The sequence below is a fragment of the Sphaerodactylus townsendi genome, linkage group LG04 (genome assembly GCF_021028975.2).
Source record: "Sphaerodactylus townsendi isolate TG3544 linkage group LG04, MPM_Stown_v2.3, whole genome shotgun sequence".
Taxonomy (NCBI): domain Eukaryota; kingdom Metazoa; phylum Chordata; class Lepidosauria; order Squamata; family Sphaerodactylidae; genus Sphaerodactylus; species Sphaerodactylus townsendi.
This window is the reverse complement of record NC_059428.1, coordinates 58,474,638-58,496,623: the sequence shown is the minus strand read 5'-3', so window position 1 is coordinate 58,496,623 and position 21,986 is coordinate 58,474,638. Positions and strand designations below refer to the sequence as shown.

At 40.8% G+C, this 21,986-nt stretch overlaps 2 protein-coding genes across 8 annotated transcripts in view; both read left to right on the top strand.

Moving 5' to 3' along the window:
- NRIP1 (nuclear receptor interacting protein 1) overlaps nt 1–10,290 on the top strand; it is an 89,915-nt gene extending 79,625 nt beyond the window's left edge. For all 5 annotated transcript variants that reach the window (XM_048494491.1, XM_048494493.1, XM_048494492.1 and 2 more), the window contains one exon: nt 2,431–10,290. In XM_048494491.1, coding sequence (XP_048350448.1) covers nt 2,778–6,254 — 3,477 coding nt within the window. In that variant the 5' untranslated portion in view covers nt 2,431–2,777 and the 3' untranslated portion in view covers nt 6,255–10,290. The remainder of the gene's footprint in view (nt 1–2,430) is intronic.
- The window catches only part of SAMSN1 (SAM domain, SH3 domain and nuclear localization signals 1), a 353,573-nt gene that overhangs the window by 79,613 nt on the left and 251,974 nt on the right, over nt 1–21,986 (top strand). The window lies entirely within an intron of this gene.

Below are 21,986 nucleotides of genomic sequence, written 5' to 3'. Positions count from 1 at the left end.
GGCGAGGGGCTTTCATTGGGAGGAGTGCGTCTGTCAAGAGCAGGGCAGACGCAGTGGTGGGATTCAGGCGCTCATCCCGATTAGGGTGAACCATTTGTTAAGGGCCCCCCTCCCCTGGGGGAGAGAGCGATGGGGCTTTTAGTGCCTGAGAGCCCAGGGCGAGGAGGTGTGTTCTTGCAAGGTCCCTAGGCTCACGGCGCCAATCCCGTTCCCACAAGATCAAAGCAAAAGTACAAAAGACAAAAGGCATTTCACACAGATAAAGAATTGAGCTAAACCATGCCCCAACTAACTGGCAGGAAAGGGAGAGGAGCATCCCTTCTCCCTTCATCCCACCCTGAGCATCCCTTCCCCCCCTTGTCAGAATTAGGGCCATTGTGACAGAGGCAAATGTGGGACAGAGAGGTCCATTTCAAAATATTCTTCATGCTTTTATTTTTCTGTTCCTGTTGCATTTTTGTGGGAAGTCAAGTGCTGTGATGACATGTGAAGGAAAAACTGCAGATCAGATGGCTGCTCCGCCAATTTAGCTTTCCTGAAGTTATCCCACCCCTTGCACAGCATTCTTGCTTAGGATTGCCTTCCTTGACTGCCTTTTTACTTCTATTTTGTGGTTGGGGGGTGGGGGTTATTGGGTTTCGGTAAGTGAAAATTTCAGTTTCCTTTCCCCCCACACCCCTCCCCCTTCCCCCGCCAGGCCCAATGAAGGTAACCCCACTGATTTTCATGGGAAGAATAAAGCGCAATTCTTTACGTGGGAGTAAGCTCTGTTGCTGGCAGTGGGACTTGCTTCTGAGTAAACCCTCCTAGGGTCATGATTCACCCATTCAAAGCCTTGCATAGTTGCTTCAAAGCAAAGCCACCGACTACCACCAAGCTTACTCCCAAATAATGCACACCTTGGAGCAAACCGTTTTTTCTAAACGAAAACCTCAGTATTCAGGTTAAATTGTGTGTTGGCACTTTGCGATAAATAAGCGAGTTTTGGGTTGCAGTTTGGGCACTCGGTCTCAAAAAAGTTCGCCATCACTGTTGTAGTGGTTAACTCTACTCTGTCTGCATAGAAAAGAAAACCAGCTTTTGCATTCATGATGAATTTTTAAACTATTGTTCCAGGTAACAAATCTGAAGCGATTTCTATTATTTGGTTTGCATGTTCTTACAAAGAAACTGCTACATAATCTGAAAACTACCTTTAAGTTAATAATACATTTAAAAATGCAAATTCAAAAAAAATTATTTAAATTGTGTAATGAACATATTGTATGTTTGTTAACAATGAGGAAAATTACACAATACAACAGAGATATAATTTTTTCATAAATATAAGGGGTTTCTCACTTCAAGTATGTTTGGGCAACAATTGAAGTACAACTCTTGTGAACCTCATTGAAAACAAGTAGTTTTGTAGCAGTCTTTCTTTTTCTGTTTGTTGGGTACATGGTGTCATTATGGCCTAACATTTACAATGAATGCTGGGGTTCAGTGGACAAGAAATACCTTGCAAAAGACTAGTTACCCTCTGGCTGCTATGTGCCAACTTGCTAGGTATTCATCAACTTTTGGCCTCAGCAAATGCTTGCATGCCACTGGATGCTTGCATGCCACTCTCACAGCCTTCGTTAAAGTGATTTGCAATTCTGACATGACTTTAAATATCTAGTCGATCTAGTTAAGCAGTAAGTAAGCACATAGCACGTACCCATTCTGTGTCTTTAAAAGCTAGAGGGTTAAAAAAAAAAGAAATATGTCCATCCATCAGAATTATGCGTGATGAAAAAAACTGGGAATGGAACCAGTGGTGGGATTCAAATAATTTAGCAACCGGTTCCGGTGGTGTGATTCAAATAATTTAACAACTGGTTGTTTACAAGCACCATTTTAACAACTAGTTCTGCTGAAGTGGTGCAAACCTGCTGAATCCCACCACTAAATGGAACCCAATACTTTGAAACTTCCCTGCGAACACAGCATTTAAAAATAAGTTGGTCTAAGTCCATTGAAATCAGTGGACTAAGACTGAAATAATTCTGCATAGGATTGCCCTATAGAACATGGAATCACCACATTAAATGTATTAAATATGCTATAAATTGCCATAAAATATTACCTGTGTATGGGTACTGCCAGCACTCCCATACTGAAATCCTATGTGGGCTGTTTTCTTTTATATCCAAAAAAATGTCCTGTAGTTTAATTATTTGGTATTTTTTGAAACCAGAGGCCATTCTCTGTCATTCAGGGTTGATTGGGAGATGAAGACTATAGAGGAATGTTGTAGAAAAATGAACTGCAGAATAGTAAACAGTGTTCAGACAGGTTTAGCTAGGTGAGTGAATTTGTTCAGAGCTCTGGAATACACACTTTTTACATGAATACATTTTATTCTAAATAAGGTCCAGCTAATTTTTTTTCTTTTTTACTTCATAGGAGTCAAGTATGCTTGATGTCATGATAAATGATTGAAAAAACCCCCCTTTCCCTGGAAATCTGGAAGAACATGAATATTTCCCCCTACAGCCAAGTTTTGAATAATCTCTGTGGATCAACTGCTTAATGTGTGCGTCTATTACAAAAGAGATGGATACAATTGGAACTTTGACTCATCGACAGATTATTTTCTGGAATAATCCTATTTGGAATAATGCTCTCATTTTTCACATCAATTTTTGTAGAAGGCTGTAGCCTTATTTATTAACTTTCATTTTTGTTTATTTATAACAAACTAGTCCTTAAAGTGAATAGAAAGTGAGGCTTTGTGGATACTTGTATTGAACATGACTCATGGAGAAGAGCTTGTCTCTGAGATGCACGAGGATTCCATTGTTCTAACTTACCTAGAGGGATTACTGATGCATCAGGCAGCAGGAGGTTCGAGTTCTGTGGTTGACAAAAAGCCTGTTGGGCCAAGTTCGGAGGATCAAAACTTCAAGCTTTCGGGAAACACATCTCCCAATTGTCAGAGAGATGGTCCAGCTCCTAACACACATACATATCGGGGTTCGGGAATGCTGCATCACAAAAAGGCAAGGCTGTTACAGTCTTCTGAAGACTGGAATGCAGCAAAAAGAAGGCGGTTGTCTGATTCGATTGTGGATTTAAATGGGAAAAAAGGAGCCTTGTTAGCTGGCATGGTTGAAAATGAGCCCAAAGGAAAGCAGGATAGCACATTACTGACTTCTTTGCTTCAGTCCTTCAGCTCTAGGCTGCAGAGTGTTGCTTTGTCACAACAGATTAGGCAGAGCCTTAAGGAGCAAGGCTATTCCCTCAGCCATGATTCTCTACAAGTGGAGAAAGACTTAAGGTGCTATGGTGCTGCATCCACTCATTTGAAAACTCTCTTGAAGAAGAGCAAAGGAAAAGATGAAAAACCGGAGACTAGTCTGCCTGAGCTAACAACAAATTTAGCAAAAGATCGGTTTATAGAGTCTTCACATACAGAACAGAGTGGTACCAAGGTGATAAGTGAGCCATTGTCTTGTGCTGCAAGACTACAAGCTGTTGCAAACATGGTGGAAAAAAGATCTAGTCCTGCTACATCCCCCAAACCCAGTGTAGCTTGTAGTCAGCTAGCTTTGCTCCTTTCAAGTGAAGCTCACTTGCAGCAATATTCCAGGGAACATGCTCTAAAAGCACAAAATGCCAGTCAAATTGCCAGTGAAAGACTTGCTTCAATGGCAAGATTAAAAGAAAGTGCTCCAAAAGTTTCTGGCCATTTCAAACTGACAAAAGGTATGGAAAGCCATCTGAATGGTCAGACAAAATCTTCAACCAAATCAATAACCAGCAAAAGCAATAGAACTCCTTTTCAGGGTTCCACAGGCCTCATTCATTCATCTCCCAAAAGCATTGGTTACAAAGCCACAGTGGAAAAGAATCATTTGAAACCACCTTCAAATAGTAGCTTACTTTTGCACCTTCTTAAGAATCACAATGCTACTAAGCAGACTAAGGGGTATGAACAAACTGAGAGAGCAAGTATTTTTGAGGAGAGTAGTATACCAACCACTGTTGATGAATACTCAGATAACAATCCTAGTTTTATAGAAGATGATAGTAGTGATGATGAAAGTTCTCAATCTAATTGTCTTCCTATAGACTTATCTTTTAAACAGAGAACAAATAAACCAGATTCTGGACAGTCAACTTCTCTAGACAATTTAACTCAATCCTTGCTACACAACTGGGATTCAAAAGTTCCTTGTATAGAGAATATAGAAGAGAAAGACTCTACTAAAAGTACTAAACTGAATCCACATCATAAAGTAACTTTACTTCAATTATTGCTTGGCCATAAAAGTGAAGACAATGCAGAGAAAATGTCAGAAAATGAAGGTACATTAGTTACAGCTGATGTGTCAAAATTTAATTTACCATTGAGTAACAAGATTTCTGGAACTGATTGCTGTAATGTCAATCGAATTACTCCAGTAAACACCCCCCCTTTACTGACTTCTTCAAAAGCAGATTCTCCCATCAATCTTTCACATCATTCTCCTTTATTGGTCAAACATAGCTCACCACCTTACATTTGCACCATGCAGCCAGAGAGACTAATTAATCCAGCTTCTAAACACTTGATAGATCTTACAGTACACAAAGAACTTCGAGGAACTAAACCTAACAGAAATGAAACTGGGCAAACATCCTCCTCTTTTAGTGCAAGCAAACTACTGCAGAATTTAGCTCAGTGTGGAATGCAGTCTTCCATGTCGATGGATGAGCAAAGGGCAGCAGGCAAACAGATTACTACTGTAAATACAGAAAAACCAATAGGACTGATAGATGGGTTGAATAGCTCTCTTCTTACTAACAAATCAAGTACACTTGAAGAAAACAAAATACTCAATAAGCAGTCTCTGCCTAATGAGCAAAGATTTCCTAGTACAGAAATTCAGAATATCCTTGAAAGACGCACTGTCCTCCAGTTGCTTCTGGGAACCTCCAGCAAAGGTATGAATGAAATAAAAGAGAGGATGCTTTCAAAAGAAGAAAGTTTACCAGACCAGGCAGAAAAACCTTCGAATGAACAAATATTGACTGTGAAAATAAAAACAGAGCCTTCTGAGGAATCAAATGTCCTTCAGAATCCAGATGCACAGCAAATAAGGGAAAATGATAGTAAGAAATTTCAAGGAATCACTAATTCAGTAGAGAGAAGCACAGCTCCAGGATCTGAGGAATTTAAGCCAAACCCGCTCTCACCTCAAGATTTTTCTTTTGCAAAGAATGGTCTGCTAAGTCAATTACTGAGACAAAATCAAGATGACTGTTCTGCAAATGATCTAGATGGGAGCCCCAGGAACAGTGAGAGGACATTTGTCGAATCAAAGACTCACAGCACAGTACCTAAGAAGAGAAAACTTCATTCTGAACTTTCAGAAGGTCCTTTAAAAATATTAAAAAGTAACCAAGGTAACATGTCATCTGATTCTGCAAACAATCATAAGTCTTCTCCAGAAGCCTTGCATGGCCCTGGGCTTAACCAGAAAGAACTGAAATTCAGGAGAACTGATTCTGAATCACAGTATTCTTCAGGTCACGGTTCAAACAATGAATCTGAAAATAGGAATTGGCCTAGAGAAAGCAAAGGGTTTAATGTGTTGAAGCAACTTCTTCTCTCAGAGAACTGTGAAAAAGAGTTGTCTCAGCCTAGGAGTAATTCATCAGTTCCTGAGGGAAAAAAGAAAGGAGGCAAAAATAATCTAACAAATAATACCTCTTCATTGCATATTCTAATGGGAAATCCTGGCCAACAAACCAATTGTTTGGATCACCGAACATTTCAGTATTCAGTTGCAATGCAGAGTCCTGCCAGTTCTCTTTTCACTGAACGTTTGGGGGGAATAGTTTCATCAAAACCTGATTGTGACCAGTTTAATATATGCCATGTACCTAGTGAAAAGGGGCCTATCAAATGGGTCATCACAGATACGGTCAAAAATGAACATGAAAGAGACTCCCCCAGACTGACAAAAACCAATCCAATATTGTATTATATGTTACAAAAAGGAGGCAGTTCTAAAATCCAGGAAGCACATGGCAAAAATATTTGGAATGAGCCATCTTTTACAGAAAATTCAACATTCAAGAAAGAATTATCACCCATCACAGAATGTAAAGTACCTTTTCATAATGTGAGAAACCCTTACAATAGCCATCTAGGTAATAAGGTGTCCCTTCAACATAATGTGAACGGAGAAGTATATGGACTCTTAGAAAAAGTGCTAATAATTAAGAAAGAACCAGAATAAATTATATAAAGTGTTTACAGTCAGGTTTAAATCTTTGCTTTAAAAAAATTAAGTGTTGTAAAAATCTAGCATGATTTGAGAAAAGCATGAGATAACGGAAACATGGTTTTGTTTGATAAATGTTTCTGCTGATATTTAAAATACTTGTAGTTAATTTGTTCTTTGCTTTACAGGAAACATTTGCAAAAGATTTACTTGACTTGTTAGTTGTATAACCTCCATGAAAAGCCTACAACTAGAGACTTGGTCCCCTTTTGCATTTACTTTCCTACTTCCATAGCCCTTTTCCATTAGTATGACTGAATGAAAAAGGTTTTTAACCATGTGGTTTAGCTTCCTGTTTTCAGACCATGGAAGTGGTGTAGTGGTAAGAGTGTTGGGCTGGGATCTGGGAGATCTAAGTTTAAATCCTCGCTTTCTTATGGAATCTTGCTAGGTGACTTTGGGCCAGTCACATACTCTTAGCCTAATCTACCTCTCAGGGTTGTTGTGAGGATAAAACGGAGAAGAGGAGAACATTGTAAGTCACTTTTGGTCCCTGTTTGGGAGAAAATCAGGGTATTAATGAAATAAATGGACCTCTCAAGCAATCGAAGCATCATTCTCATGGTTTGTAAACATGGCAGGAAGCTGAAATGTGCATGGAAATATTTACTCATACTTAAATCAGTGAACAAACAACCACAGATGCAGCAGCAACTACACTGGAGAATGTAAGTATAAGGAGGCCATTGGTACTGTACATGCAATGCCAGGTAATATACAGCCTACACTGGTGATAGGTTATTGTGCACCACTGCGCTATGTTTCCCATTTTTAAATTATCACTACTAGGACAGTATAATTTTGTGTGTTTTAATACATTTATGAAATGTTAAGATTCTCTTTTTTAATAAATGGAACAATTAGACCCAGGCATTAGTTCACATGTTTGTAATCCTAATCAGTGTTAGATAGAGAAACGCACAAAACAAACCCTTTAGTGCTTCCAAATTTCTTTTAACAGTTTCTTGTTTTAATATCTGGGAAAATCACAATATAGTACATATTTTCAGTAGTTACATTTTGGAAAATACCTTCCCTAAACACTTGGCTGGTAATCATATAAAATTTGGATTATGACTTTTACTCTTTAAAAAAAAATAAAACTGCATTTCAGCTATGCTAGAAATAACAAGCCTCATATTTGTTTTCACATTTCTTTTCTTCACTTAACACTTAGCCAGATGTCAGTAGTCAGCACATGGAAAATAGTGAAGGGAGCTGGTATTTTACCAGGCTGGTGTTGTTTTTTGTTTATGAAAAAACATATAATACATGATGATGGCCTCTTTCCCCTTTATTCATGCTTTTGTATAATATAAGCACCACAAAAATGTGGAACATTTTGTGTTGCTGGCAGCTTTATTTTTGTATAAAGGCAGTACATGGATTAATATCAATTTGTCTGTGGACAAACTCATGACAAATTTATTAGCCTTCAAACATTAATATCCTAGTATTAAACAACATATTTTTTGGAAATTGGAAGAGTTGAATGACAGCTTTGTTGAATTGTAATGCATAGATAAAAATCAAAATCTATTTCAGTGTAGATAACAGACTAGATACGTTCATATCCTCTCATGCATGCCACACACATAACATGCAAACAGTAGTACACAGCATTGCACTCACACAGTTAATAGTAAGCTCTTAATTTGATTTTAGGATTAAATTAATGGCAAAGTCAGACAGCAAACATTTCCCAATATGAAAGTTAGCTTTTGCTTCATTGATTACTTGTTACAATTGATATATGAAAAGTCTTCCTAAATTTTCAATAACATTGAATGATGGACAAACTTATCCAGGCTCAAACAGCAAAATGCCCAGCTACAAAGTAGAACTCTCAGGGGGAAAAAATTGCCCTTTCCCAAGAGTTCTCCAATGACTTTTAAGATACCTTCCCTTAAGCCCTGTTATAACTTCAATCTTTTTTTTAGAGCCAGTAGCAACTGAGGCAACCAGGACATTGAGTCTCTCCCTCCCCCATTCTCCTACCCTAGCATAGTAATATTAAGTGGTATATTCTGCCATAGCAGAAAATGTAGTCACAAAACTGGTCAGCTTTACCCTCATGGTCTCTTCTTCAATCCTTCCTCCTTGTTACAGTGGTCACAGTAGGGGAAGGAGAGGTAGACTTTTTCCTTATTTTTACTTAAGAGCAGTAGCTTCTGATGCAAAAAACAAGAAGATTGCAGTAGAAGGTATAAGCTCTTCTGAAGTTTGTATTCAGATTTAAACCAGAAAACAACTTAGACCCATACCTTTGTTTTGAGCCTAGAAATTATGGACTTTGTCTGGATCACTTCAGTTTACATATACATGCCTGAGTAGCAAACTTTGAATTATAGTTCTCTGTTTTATTATCAGTTTCCTTTAATGATAGAAGTGAAATTTCCAGCAACTGTTATTTTTCTGGAAATTTTATTCTGTTTCTTTTAAAAATATCCACTATACTCACCAACCTTACTATAATCCCTTTGAAGTTCCATTGTTTTTGGGTAGAGGATAAGTGGAAATCAGTGCAAGACAGAATTCAACTTGATATAGTCCATCTTATTGAGCACAAAGATGCTAATAATATGTCAGCTACCATATAGAACAGTGTGAATTCACATCACTCGTGCAAATTATTAGTGATAGTGGGTTGGATCCACTGGAAAGGTTTGCAGAGTGAATCAGCCAAATTGATATTTCCTTATCTTCCTCAAACATAATGCTGTTGTGGGTTTTCCGAGTTGTGTACCGTGTTCCAGTAGTATTTTCTCCTGATGTTTCGCCTACATCTGTGGCTGGCATCCACAGATGCAGGCAAAACATCAGGAGAATATACTACTGGAACACAGCCAGATAGCCCAGAAAACCCACAACATCCAAGTGATTCCAGCTGTGAAAGTCTTTCGACAATACGTAGGCAAATTCTGCATGGACCGTGGGAGTGGCGGGGCGCCAGTATACATGACACCAGTGCCAGCCTGGGGCTGTTCGCACATGTGTGTGTGGGCAGCCCCAGAGTTGCTGCAGCCCGCAACAGCGCCTTTGCTGTTTTAAAAAACTTACCTCCTCATCCCTGTATAGCTTTGTCAGGAAAAGGGGACATGCCCCCCTGGCAATGGCCCAGGGGTTGGAGGGCAGGGATTGTGTCCCCTCGTCCTGATGGAGCTACGCAGGGGAGGTAATTTTTTAAAAAGCGGCATGCCAGAAAACAGTGGTTTCCACCTGGTGCTGTTTGGTTTTTCACATGCAGGTGGACACACAGTTTGGGGGGGAAGAGTGGCACTGCCTTGATTTGGAGGCGGCAGCTGTGGGAAGTTTTCCACCCAAACACTGTTTTTACTGGACCGACACTGGTGAATACGGCACGTGCAGAATCCGCCATAATGCTGTTCATTCTGAAAATCCTCTCTGAGCCTCACAAAAGCAGGGCAGCCCAATGGTAAAGGGTTATCAGGCAAAATAGCCTTTTCCTCCACTCACACAAGCAGCCAGTGGAAGAGAGAAGAGGAAACTTTTACCTATTTCCTGTAGTTATTGCAGTAGGCAGTACTACGGTGTTTGTAATCCAATCCCAGACCTTGTCAGATTTTTCTGAACAAAGACCAGTATAAGGACACAGTGAAAAAAGATCTGAAAACATATTTCATCTGCTTTTCTTCTGGATCCAGCCCAAAAGGATAGATCCAAGGACTCCTTGCAGTAAGAGTGCAAATCTCTCTATCCAACATATTAGTTATATGTTACATTGTTTATTAAATTGCATCCTTATTTGCCTTGGATAAACTTTACAGGAAGGGAATATCTGTTCCATCTGTGACACTTCAAAGATTTTTTTTGTGAAATAATGTATTTGCATAATTGTGAACCACAGGCTATACCAGGGGTAGGGAACCTGCGGCTCGAGAGCCGCATGCGGCTCTTCTGCCCTTGCATTGCGGCTCCACGAGCTGAGCCACTAGCCCCATCCTTGCCCGCCCTGCAGGCAGCAGGGCAGACGCACCAACTGCCTGCGGCCCGCTGGGCCACGCCGCGGGCTTCCCCTCTCGCCTGCCCCGTTGGAGCGGGGTGGGTGCTTTCCCGGCGGCTGCCGAGGCCGAGCTGCTGGCCCCATCCTTGCCCGCCCTGCAGGCAGCAGGGCGGATGCATCCATACGCTTCTCAGAATGAGCGGAGTAAAAGGTAAAAAAAACCCAATATATACAGTGTTATCTTTATTTTAAATGTCAAAAATTATTTGCGGCTCCAAGTGTTTTCTTTTCCCATGGAAAACGGGTCCAAATGGCTCTTTGAGTGTTAAAGGTTCCCTACCCCTGGGCTATACCAATTAAAAACCGAAGGAAATGCCATACTCAAGAGGGCCTAATATATATAATGTCGGAAAAATTCAAATTGGCTTGAAAAACTTGGCTGAAACACTGATTTTTCATCATTCCTCTATGGAACTTTCAGAGTATTTATGCATGGACTTATTTCCCATAACAAACATTTGCATTTGAGCCACTTGACTGGAAAGAACAAACCTAGGTGGGGCAAAGCCATGTTGAGCTTGTAACCATGTTAGGTACTTCATAATACAAATTGCACATCTACATCACCAAGGAAAATCATCAAGATAAAGTCAAAATGTCATTGCAGTGGTACATCTGTGTGTTTAAATCTGGAACTGCTCCAATTGCATAGGGAATGGATCCAATTTAAACAAAAAAAAAACACAGCTGAAGAATGCAGAAACCATTTATTCCCTGAAGTCCTTTTCCTTTAATGCTTTTTTCCTCAGATGGCTCACTTTCAGTATACAAGCCAGGGGAAGGGGGAAAAGGAAATTATGCATTGGATAGAAGTGACATTTCTAACAACCGGACTGTACAGAGGTAAGCTGCCAGGGGTGTGTGATCTTGTCGGTCCTCAGCTCTTGTTTTCTGCATGATTGGGCAGATCCAGATTTAATCAGAGTAACCTGCTGCCATCACAGAGTGAGAACTATGATGGAAAATATAGTTGATAGAATTAAATGAATTGAAGATTGATAGGGCAACAAAAATAAGCATCAGTTTTCCATTGTAAACTTTAAAAGAACAATACAGAAATAGAGCATAACATTTCTATCTTGTTTATTTGCCATTTTATAAAAGGAAGGACAAGTAAATAATTCAGGAAAAACTGACACTATATTTTGCTAGCGAAGTAGGAGTAATTCATCTTTGGAAGATAGAAAACAAAAGCTTGAAAGGGAAATCAGCCATGTGTTTACTTCTTAAGCTATATATTTTTAAAAATAGATTATAAAGTGTTTTAACATTTTTTTCAAAAGAAATTAATTTTCCCCCAACAAAACATCAGTTAAAATGTGATGAAACTGTCATTAATGACAGCAAAATATTGCCAGTTTATTCTCTGCTGCATCTTAGTTGAATAAATTGGTAAGTTATATATTTTATATATACATATATATATGTAAATATATAGACTTGTTACACATACATGTTGAAATTGGTTTTTAAAGAGTGATGTAAATAGTGGTTTCTTTAACAAAAATACATATTTTGTATTCTATCTAATGCAAAGGAATAAAACATTTTAATCTTTTGTTATGTATATTTCATGTATTAAGTGTAAATAGGATCACATAGGTTTAAAAACTTTTTGCATGTATGTATACAGTTGCAAGTCTGAAAGAATGTATAGAAAATGTTTTATTTAAAGTGATAACCTGCTGCATGAAAAATGCATGGGGAACCCTGTGCATCTCTGCATTGACAAAAATGTCTTAAGTCAGACCAGATGTTTATCAAAATGCAACTGAATTCTGTTTCTGGACATGACTTCTGCTGTGATATTTTAGCTTTGTGAAAGAATGTGCTTCTAATGAAAAGGGTCTGGGAAAAAACTCCAACTCCTCCGGTTTTTGTTCCTTTTTAAACATAAAGAGCACCTCTTTTACCCCAGCTGTATCTGTCATTAACTTGTTGATTCCATTTCAAACCACTGAAGTTCTATTCCAGTATTTTCATACAGTAGAATATTGGTTTGCATTGCCATAATAAAAATTCTGGGGTTTATGCAACCTTTTTGTTGTGAGTTTTCAGTAATTTATCTATTCTCATTTTTACTAGAAAATGATTTATTCATGTGATATCACAAGACTGTATATACTGCAGTGTGCAGTTTTTTTAATTCAGTGTTTACTTCTTGCAGAAAATTTGAATAAATGATAAAATGCATTCAAATAATAGTTTTAATCTATTTATTGTGCTACTTGGTTTTATAGAGTTGGACAAGACCATAAGGGCCATGCAATTGAACTCACTCCCTGCCATGCAGGAACATACAATCAAATCACTTCCAATAGATAAGTCATTCAGCCTCTGTTTAAACAAAAAACCTCCAAATAAGGAGACTCCATCACCCTCTAGGGCAGTGTATTCCATTGTTGAGCAGCCCTTATTGTCAGGAAATTCTTTCAAATATTTAGATGGAATCTCTTTTCCTGTAATTTGAATCTATTACTCCATGTACTAGTGCCTGGAGCAGCAGAAAACAATCTTGCTCCATCTTCAACATGAACCCTTCAAATATTTAAACATGGCTATCATCATCCTTAACCTTCTCCAGACTAAACATACCCAGTCCCTACATCTCTCATAAAGCATAGATTCCAGACCTTTTACCATTTCGGTCATCCTCCTCTAGATAGGCTTCAGCTTGTCAATATTCTTCTTAAATTATGGTGCCCAGAAGTGGACACAGTATCCCAGGTGAGGTGTTTTCTTTAAAATGGAATTTTCTACTTAAATTTCACGTGATCATAACATCATAATTGTATAGACCCCAAGGAGAGATGCTAGCTCATGCAAGGAGTACTTTTGCACAGTCACTGCAAGATTAAGAAACCACAACATCTTTAAACTCCTCTGGCTAATAATGTGGGGCCTAACAAATATCTGAACTGGACTTAGGATCATTTAGCACTATAATTCTCCAACTGACCAGTTGATCTTACGGTGTGCTTCTAAACATGATCATGTAGCTTGCTTAGTTGTGAAATGGCATCAGATCCCATCAATTCAGATACCATTTTCCTTCAAACTATTTAACAGGTTCATCCTTTTGTATACCACATCTTCAGACTCCTAGAAGTATACCTTTTGCTCCTCAGGTCCCATTTGCTCCTCAGGTCACCATGCCTATGTATTTTGTTAAATCATTTCTGTAGCAATCGTCTGGACAAGTTGCACAACACCAATTTTGTGGCTAACTACCATCCTTTTTTTTCCTATTAAAATTGAAGACTACATTCGCAATTATTGTGCTGTATTGCTTTGTCATATTTTATTTACATTTTATTAAAATATTTGTATGCTTTTTTTAAAAAAAGTTCGAAGTAGCTAACAAAAAATATTTTCACCCGGATTACAACAAAATTAATACAACAAAACTAACACTGAGAGTGCTGAATGCAGCAGAAAAGCTGCCAGCGTATTAAATAAACCAAGAAGGATACGCTGCAGAATCATCCAAAGGAATGGGGAAATAAAAGGGTCTTTGATGGCATGAGGTACCTGCCAGTGAAGGCATAAAGTGGGCTTCTTGCATAGGATTGTTCTGTGATGTCACACCTCTTAATTAGAAAAAAACAGAACAAGGTGCAAGGGAGAACAACTTATTTGACTTTTTAGACCTCTAACCACACACTTTACCAAGGACACTGGAACCCAGAGAAGGATGTCTGATGAAGATTTGAAATACAGAGGATTGTAAAACCAGAAATGGTTGTGATTTTCATGTTTTTAACAATTTCCAGAAAAGCAGCCTAACACCATACAATACTTCCCTTGCTATCTTCTAGTTAGAGTACATACACACACCATTCCATCTGACATAGTGAGATCTAGTGAGAAATTTGCTGAGCAGATGTTAACACAGAACCATGACATGTATAAAGCACCTTGTATGGCACAACCAGCAATAATCACATAAGCCCAAAAATGAATCAGTTGGATTTTCTGGTGAAAGTGCAACAACAAATTTTAGTTAACCTGTTAGACTGAAAGCCAGTGTGCTACAGTATACCAGTTAGACATTAAAGTGACAAAGTAAGATGTGGAAAAGCCAGATTCAAAAGCCTATTCAGCCATGTAATCTGCTGACATGGGGTGACCTTAGGCCAATCACTCTCACCCCTAACCTACCTAGCAGCACTGTTGTGAATGCAGAATGAGCATCTATGGAACTCGTGCATTCCTTGGAGTAATAGTAGGAGAAAAATGTGTCCATGTGAAAAGAGGTCATGATGTGGCATGGTGTTGATCATGAAGTCCAAGATTCCACAAGATTATTGTTCAGGCCACATGAGCCTGCTGTTCATGTGTCACCTCACTGTTCATCATGTTGATTTTGTTGTTCACGATGTTATTAATACATTCAGACAGGGACAGCCAGACATCTATATGAGATTTCAAAACCCATTCAGGGGCCTCCTCACCAGCAATGTACCAGTTTCTCTGGGCACAATGACATCACTTATGGCATTTCTAAAAGCGATGTCAGTGTGTCACTAACAAAGATTTAGCCAGAAACAGGTGGGCCAGTAACATCACTGGGAAGAGTTCTGGTGGGCTGATAGCATGGAGGGTGGCTAAACCCTCACTAAGTTAACCCCAAGGGCTGCCCCCACCATGGGCACATCAGACCAAAAAGAGGAGTAGATGAGAAACAGGACAAGGCCACCCTACCAGAGGCGTAGCGGGGCAAAATGGTGCCGCTCACCTGTGCCACCCACTCCCCTTCCATGGTCCCCCCACATCCCACTTACCTGAGTCAGCGGTTCGAGGGACACCCAGCGGGCCTGTGAAAGGATGCTAGCCATCCCACCTCCATTGGAGCCCCCACCTGCGAGCAAGTGCATGCTCAAATGGAGGTGGGGTGCAGCAGTCTGATCGGGGTGGGGTGCAGCAGCCTGCTGTGGCCTGATTGGGCACTCCTCAACTTCAGGGGCACCCAACTGGCCGGGTCAAGCCAAGCTGGGCCATCAGCTGAAGCCTGGGCTGCATCTGCATGGAGTAGCCAGCCTGGCCCTGCCCATACAGACGCAGCCCAGGCTCCACCTGTGGCTTGGCTGGCACGCCCCCTCTTGCTTGGCTCAAGACGGCCGGGCTGTCGGCTGGAGCCTTAGCTGCACCTGTGCAGGCAGGGCCTAGCTGGCTGCTCTGTGCAGGCACAGCCCAGGCTCCAGCCAACGGCCTGGCCGGCCTGCCCCCTCTTGCTTGGGCCTGCACAGAGCAGCCAGGTGATGCCGATGGCCCGGCCAGCCCCCTCTTGATCATGGAGATCTGCTGGCTGAGCGAGTGGCCGGTGGATGGGTGGTGGGTCACAAATGTGGGAGGCAATTTTCTACATCCCACGTAACTCACCGGGGTGTTCTGGGCGTCTGCCCCAGATGTCCTCATTAAGGCTATGCCACTGCATTCTACTTCGATTCACTTCTGGCAAGGGATAGGACAAGGCCGTTCAGCTCAGCTTTGCCTAGTGAGGAACAAGATGGAGCTGCCCTGTGGCAAGGGATATCGCTGATTTATCCCTCTTCACCTTGCCATACCAAGGGACAGGACTGGACTGCACCACTTGGCCTCATCTCTCCTGGCAAGAGACAAAGCCACACCTCCCAGCATTCTCTTACCTGTCAAGGAATAGGACAGAGCAAGACTGATTTCATTGTGGTGAGGAGTCTCCTTGGAAGCAGTATTCTCATGTATAGGTGGCAACCATGAGAACATTGACAGGAACTGGCATTAATGAACTGGAACACAGGATTGCTCTTAGAGGACTGGTTGATTCAATAAGGTAACTTTCCCAAGACTCAGCCTAAATATTCTGGCAAGTAATCATGCTCAACTGCCCTGCTGCAGCTGTTTAGCTCCTGTGTGCTTCTCTCCCAAAGGGTCCTGTGGAAGAAATTCTCTATTGTACTCTAGGTGTGCCTGGATCTGGAAATGCCGGGGTTCGCTCTGCAACCAATAGTCAAGCCCCTCTCCCTTCCTTTTGGGCCACACCTTTCAAGCTTTCATTGCCATTCCTGCAGAATGAGTGCACTGTCTGAATGCTATAGACTCAGGTTTGCATCCTGCCCAGCAAAAGCCTGGGTTGCAGGGGACAAAGGGTAAAATTGCCCTTTCTGCCTCTTTCATTTTACATATCTACTGCAGCCTCCCAGCCTGTATGCAGATTGCCTGATCCTAGAAAAAAGCATTTGCAGGTTTAGGAAGGACTGTTGGACAGAGGCAATCATAGAAAAGACATGTGATCCTTGTACCTAAAGATTACTGGAGCCAACCCAATATAATCCTTTGAAGCACACTGAACTCACTTCAAAATATTTAAAAATAAAAAGTGAAATGATAGTTGGAAATATATTTATCCACCAACTTCCTGGATTATCTCCTTTAGGAAATTATTTAATCACCAGTGGAAGAAAACATAACTGCCTTATTCACCATAACAATAAAAAGCAGCTTTACATGGATTTCGAAAAACACACTTTGGAAGAAGCATACGAATGAACTTGAACCCCTGTCATATTAAAGGAGTTTATTGCTCTTCAGGGAAGCCTTAATACTCTGTTAATTGAGAAGGCGGAAGACCATTTGCACTTGGCTGCACAGTATTACTATGAGCATAATAATAAATGGAGTAAACTTCAGATCACATGTTAGAGTAACATTTTACAAAGAAATCTGAATCAAATAGCCCCAGGTAAAGTTTGTTTTTGATTAATTTTGGCAGAGAGTTCAATTTAAAAATCTTATTTAAATTCAATTTAAAAATTATTTCATTTCCATTTCCTGGAATATTTCAATAAAATAACTGATACTGTACACAGATGAAATGCTTATTTAGGGAGAAAGCCACCATAGGAGATGATCTGTCACAGCCCAGTAATGAGATCACTACTTTTTGTAATCCCTTGAAATGTAAGATTAGTCAAGAGGTAACTACGCTATTTGACTATGTCATCACTTTCACAGGAATGGTCACTGCTACAGGCCCAGTGCCTTTATATCTCAATTATTGAGAAAAAAATTAGGATCATCTCCAATTTTGCCACCTTTACTAGAAACAGAATTCAAAGTTAGCTCCAGTAGCCAATATCTTTACTTAGCTATAAGCTATAAGAACTTTAACAATGGTAAAATTCTGGTACATTTACAATGCAACACTGTAAAGTTACAACTCCTATCTAAGTTTATTGGCGTCAATTAAAAGCATTGGGACCGTGGAGACAGCAATGCTTCTCAATGGACAGTAGACCTGTCCTCCTTGGTCCCAATGATCTTCAATGGGAGTCCTCTGAGCAGCTAAGATTCTCTTATGCATGTCTACGTATCTTCAAAGATAGCTCCTCCAAAAAAAACAACACCTATATGTAGATGGAATTGGCAGGACTAGCAAAGTACAAAAATGTACCTTTTGGGCTAAAAAGGTGCCCAGGATCAGACCCTGCAGAGCAAACATCCTGGGGCAACCTTCAGCAAATGGCAGCAGGGTGAAACTGACCAGAGAGCAAAATGGTTGGGAGGGGAAACAGCCTCTTTTCCCCTTGATACATTTGCTGTCTGGAAAGCACACCAGAAGCCACCTCTTTTTAAAAAGTCCCCTGCTGGATGTCATATTTTGGGTGTGCGGAGTGAAAGGAGGCAGTTGCCTCATTTTAAGACATCCCACAGATGTCTTTTTGTGCTGTGTGGAATGGACCAAGGTTTGCTTTTCCAGAGCAAATCATGATTCAGGTGCACTCAATTGTGCTTCTGTGGTTCAACCAAAACCACATTGTTTCAGCATGAGCCTTTTAAGCCACAGATTCTTTTCCCTGGAAGTATTATATTTTTCTTTAGCCCTTCAGGTATGCCAGACAATATAATAAATAAATAATAAACAACTTTGTGTTTCCAAGGATTACTAATTTGTGATCATTCATCCAACATATGAGCACATCAGCTTCACATACCAATTGAAGCAATTTGGCTTATTATTTTTCTAGATTAGTTTTTTCCATGCCCAGTTCTCCAGGGAAATGTATTTTTAAATGTTGCTTTCAGTCTTCATTAATATAGTTTTGGGTATAATGAAATGTGTATTCTTCAAGTATCTACTGACCTTGTCATTTTTGTTTATCTAGACCCCACTCGTTGATGTATGCTTTTGAGACACATAGACTAAAGCCTTGAAATTCTAATTACTTGGGGGAGATAATGCTGGACTTTGGACTCAGATCAACAGAGGCTCAGTATAAGAGTTACATTGGGTAGCTGTTCCAAATCAATTGGAAGGCATTTCATACACCAAACGAGTATCTCAGTCTCCTTGGTTTGAACATAACATTGGGGTAGATCAAATAGAAGTTACAAAGTTACGAAGGCAAGAAGCAATCAAAGGGATTAAAATGCCAGGCAACTACTATGCAGATGTCCTTACTAATTGATTACACAACTTCATTGTTACACACATATGCTAAAATGGGTGGATTCTACTCAACACATGCAAATCACACTTGCTAATTGCACTTCTTACACTTGTTAACCAATGCAAATGGTTCTTTCTCCTACCCTGGACATTCCACAAGTATATGTACTCCACTTGCTTTACTATCATCAGATCCTCTGAAGATGCCAGCCACAGATGCAGGCAAAACACCAGGAGAAAATGCTACTAGAACACGGCCATACAGAATGGAAGCCTCTCTCTCTCCCTCTCTCCCTCTCTCTCCCCCCGCCCCCCTCTGACAGGATTGGGCTATACCATGCTGCCTTACCTCCCAGGAACATAATTCACAGTTGCAATTTTCAGCCCCAAGTTTCTTATATGTAATATTTAGAAGAGCTTCATAAAACTAGCTTTTTAAAAAAAGCATTAGTTGACTTCTATGTTGGAGGACAAACATTTTAATACTTTTGCAAAAATAAAAGTTGTGCACAATAGGACTATATCCTTAGAAACATTAAGAAGTGTATTAAATTATTAATAGCAACTCAAGCAATTTATGTTTTATTTCAGTTCCCTTTTCCACCCTAGATATATGTAGCATAATAAATTCAGGGTTCAGCATTCAATCTAATAAAGGATTTGATGCATCAGCTCTTCTTTTGAATTTGGCTCTTGCTGTATTTTAATTGGAATACATCATCCCTACCTTAGGCAACTCACTTTTTACTGTGCTGATAGTGTGTTTCATGCAAAGTTTTGCCTGCACAAGAGAATAACTGCATGTTGTCAATTAAATTATGAAAACTGATTAATTTCGATATATAAATGGATGCATTAAAATTGAGCTACAAAAGAGTTCCATCTATCCTGTCTATTCTGTTCTGTTCTGTACATCCAATCTTCATCACTATCTTATAAGGTAGGTTAAATGAAATGATCATGACCCATCCCCAATTGTGGTCATAGTCAAGCATGAAATTGCACCTGGGTAGGGATGCTCAAACACCTGCCAGTTTGGCCCACAATCTGTTCAGTCTCCAACAGGAGCCAGTATTTCTGGAAATATTGTTCATGGACCCACGGACCCACTCATAGCTGTTCAGCAAGTTGCTTTACCATATTCCTGACCAAGACTGCTTCTGCACGGCCACACGGCGGGGGGGGGGGGTTGGCATATACGATGCTGACCCCTCCCCCAGACCGTTCGCACGAACGGTCCCAGTAAAGGCAGGGAAGACAGCGCACTGCTGAGCTGTCGCCCGATCGACGTACCTTCCCTGCGACCTTCCAGCGCATCGCCCAGGCCAGGGGACATGCCCCCTGCCCTGCACGACAGCTCTGGAGTTGCAGGGCAGGGGGGCGTGTCCCCAGATCTGGACGACGCGCCAGAAGGTCGCAAGGAAGGTAAGTCGTCCAGGAATGGGGGGGATGGTGTCTTCCAGCCGCTGCCGTTCACATGGCAGCGGCTGGAAGCTGACGTTTTCCCAATACCTCGCTTGGGGAGCGAGGTGGGAAAATGGCAGCTTCGCACCGCTGGAGGGGAGCAAGAGCGGCGCGGCTGCAATGCAGCTGTGCCCCCCATGCGAACAGCTCCCTAGGGACGGCGTTTTTGCCGTCCCTAGGGCTCTGTAAAAGGCCCGTGCGGAAAGGGCCTAACTCTGCACTACAGTGCAATTGATATTTCAAGCATGCATATTTTCTACTAACCCTAACCCTCCCCACCCCTTCCTTTCTGCTCTGTGAGGCATACAATTGTTTAAATGGACAGCTCAATAAATAAATGTGTGTGTGTGTGGGTGGGGTTAATCTTACCATTGAAAATTTGTCTACGTAGTCCTTAGCAATGCTAATGGCTGCCAATGTGTGTTTGCAGACTAGCACAATTTTTTTTGGGGGGGGGGAATCAGGACTGTTCATCATGAATTCAAGTTGTTTGGTGGTAAAATGAATGGTGACTGACTCATATCTGATTGTCTCAGTCAATTCAACTGGCAAACATGTTTGACCCAAAATCCACAGCTTGCCTAGCTTGACCCAGGGATCCCAACCCCTGTTCAAAACTCATACACAAATGAACTCCATCTGATGATGTGAGCTCTGACTTGGGAAATCTTATGGTAGAACTAATTTTTATTGGTTTTTAAGGTGGCACTCATCTGTAATGAGATAAGACTCCTTAGTCCCTATTCAACCTTGGGTGAATCCATTGTCCTGATGAATTCTAGTTCAGCAATTTTGCATTGTAACTTATCTTTGAAACCAGTGCTGCTCTGTTGCTGTTTCCCTTGGGCCTATCTTGTAGTAGGTTGTCCTATGATAAATATTGTCACCTGAGGGATCCATATCAAACACTTTTGGAATTGCCATATCTTTCTGGTGGAGTAAACGAATAGAGATAACTTGGTACATGATAGGCCCAAATTAGGCAAGAACAGAATGTCACTTGTGAACTCCTACAGTTCCCAACACAACGAAGGTCAGTGCATCATTAATGACTTATAATCTGTGCTCCATATCTATCTGTCTGTTGATCTGTCTGTCTATCTTCTGTACCGTCTTCAAAGGCAACCCCATGTAGAGCACACTAAAGTAATTTGATTTAGATGTCGCTAAGGCATGCACTAAGTAGGCAATATCTTTCCTACCTACTGTCTTTCCCCGATAATAAGTCCTACCCTGAAAATAAACCCTAGCACAATTTTTTTGGTACTTTTGGAGTGGCCTTGAAATATAAGCCCTGCTCCAAAAACACGCCCGCAACACCCTCTGGAACGCCCCGCTCAACTCTGGAATGCACCCGCCATGGCCCTGGAATGCCCCACTCACCTCCGGAATGTGCCCGCCACGGCCCCAGAATGCCCCCACTTACCTCTGGATCATGCCTGCCATGGCCCTGGAACGTCCCTGCCCACCCTCAGAACACGTCCCGCCCACCCTCATTCATAACAAGAGATATCAAGTTCCTGGGTCAAACCTTTCCCTCACCAATTGCACTTCTGTTTTTTTCTGATTTTCAGTTAGTTGGCCCTTCTTTATTCTAAAACTGTGTACAAATACCTGTTCTTGGTTTCCATAGTCCTGTCTCACAGAGTGTATATTGGAACAAGGTTGGTATCTTGATTTATTACCAGCCCTAGCAGAACTTTTCTTGTTCACAAATAGCTCACGGACAACTTCTGGCCCTTTCTGCACAGCAAAAATAAAATATCCTGAG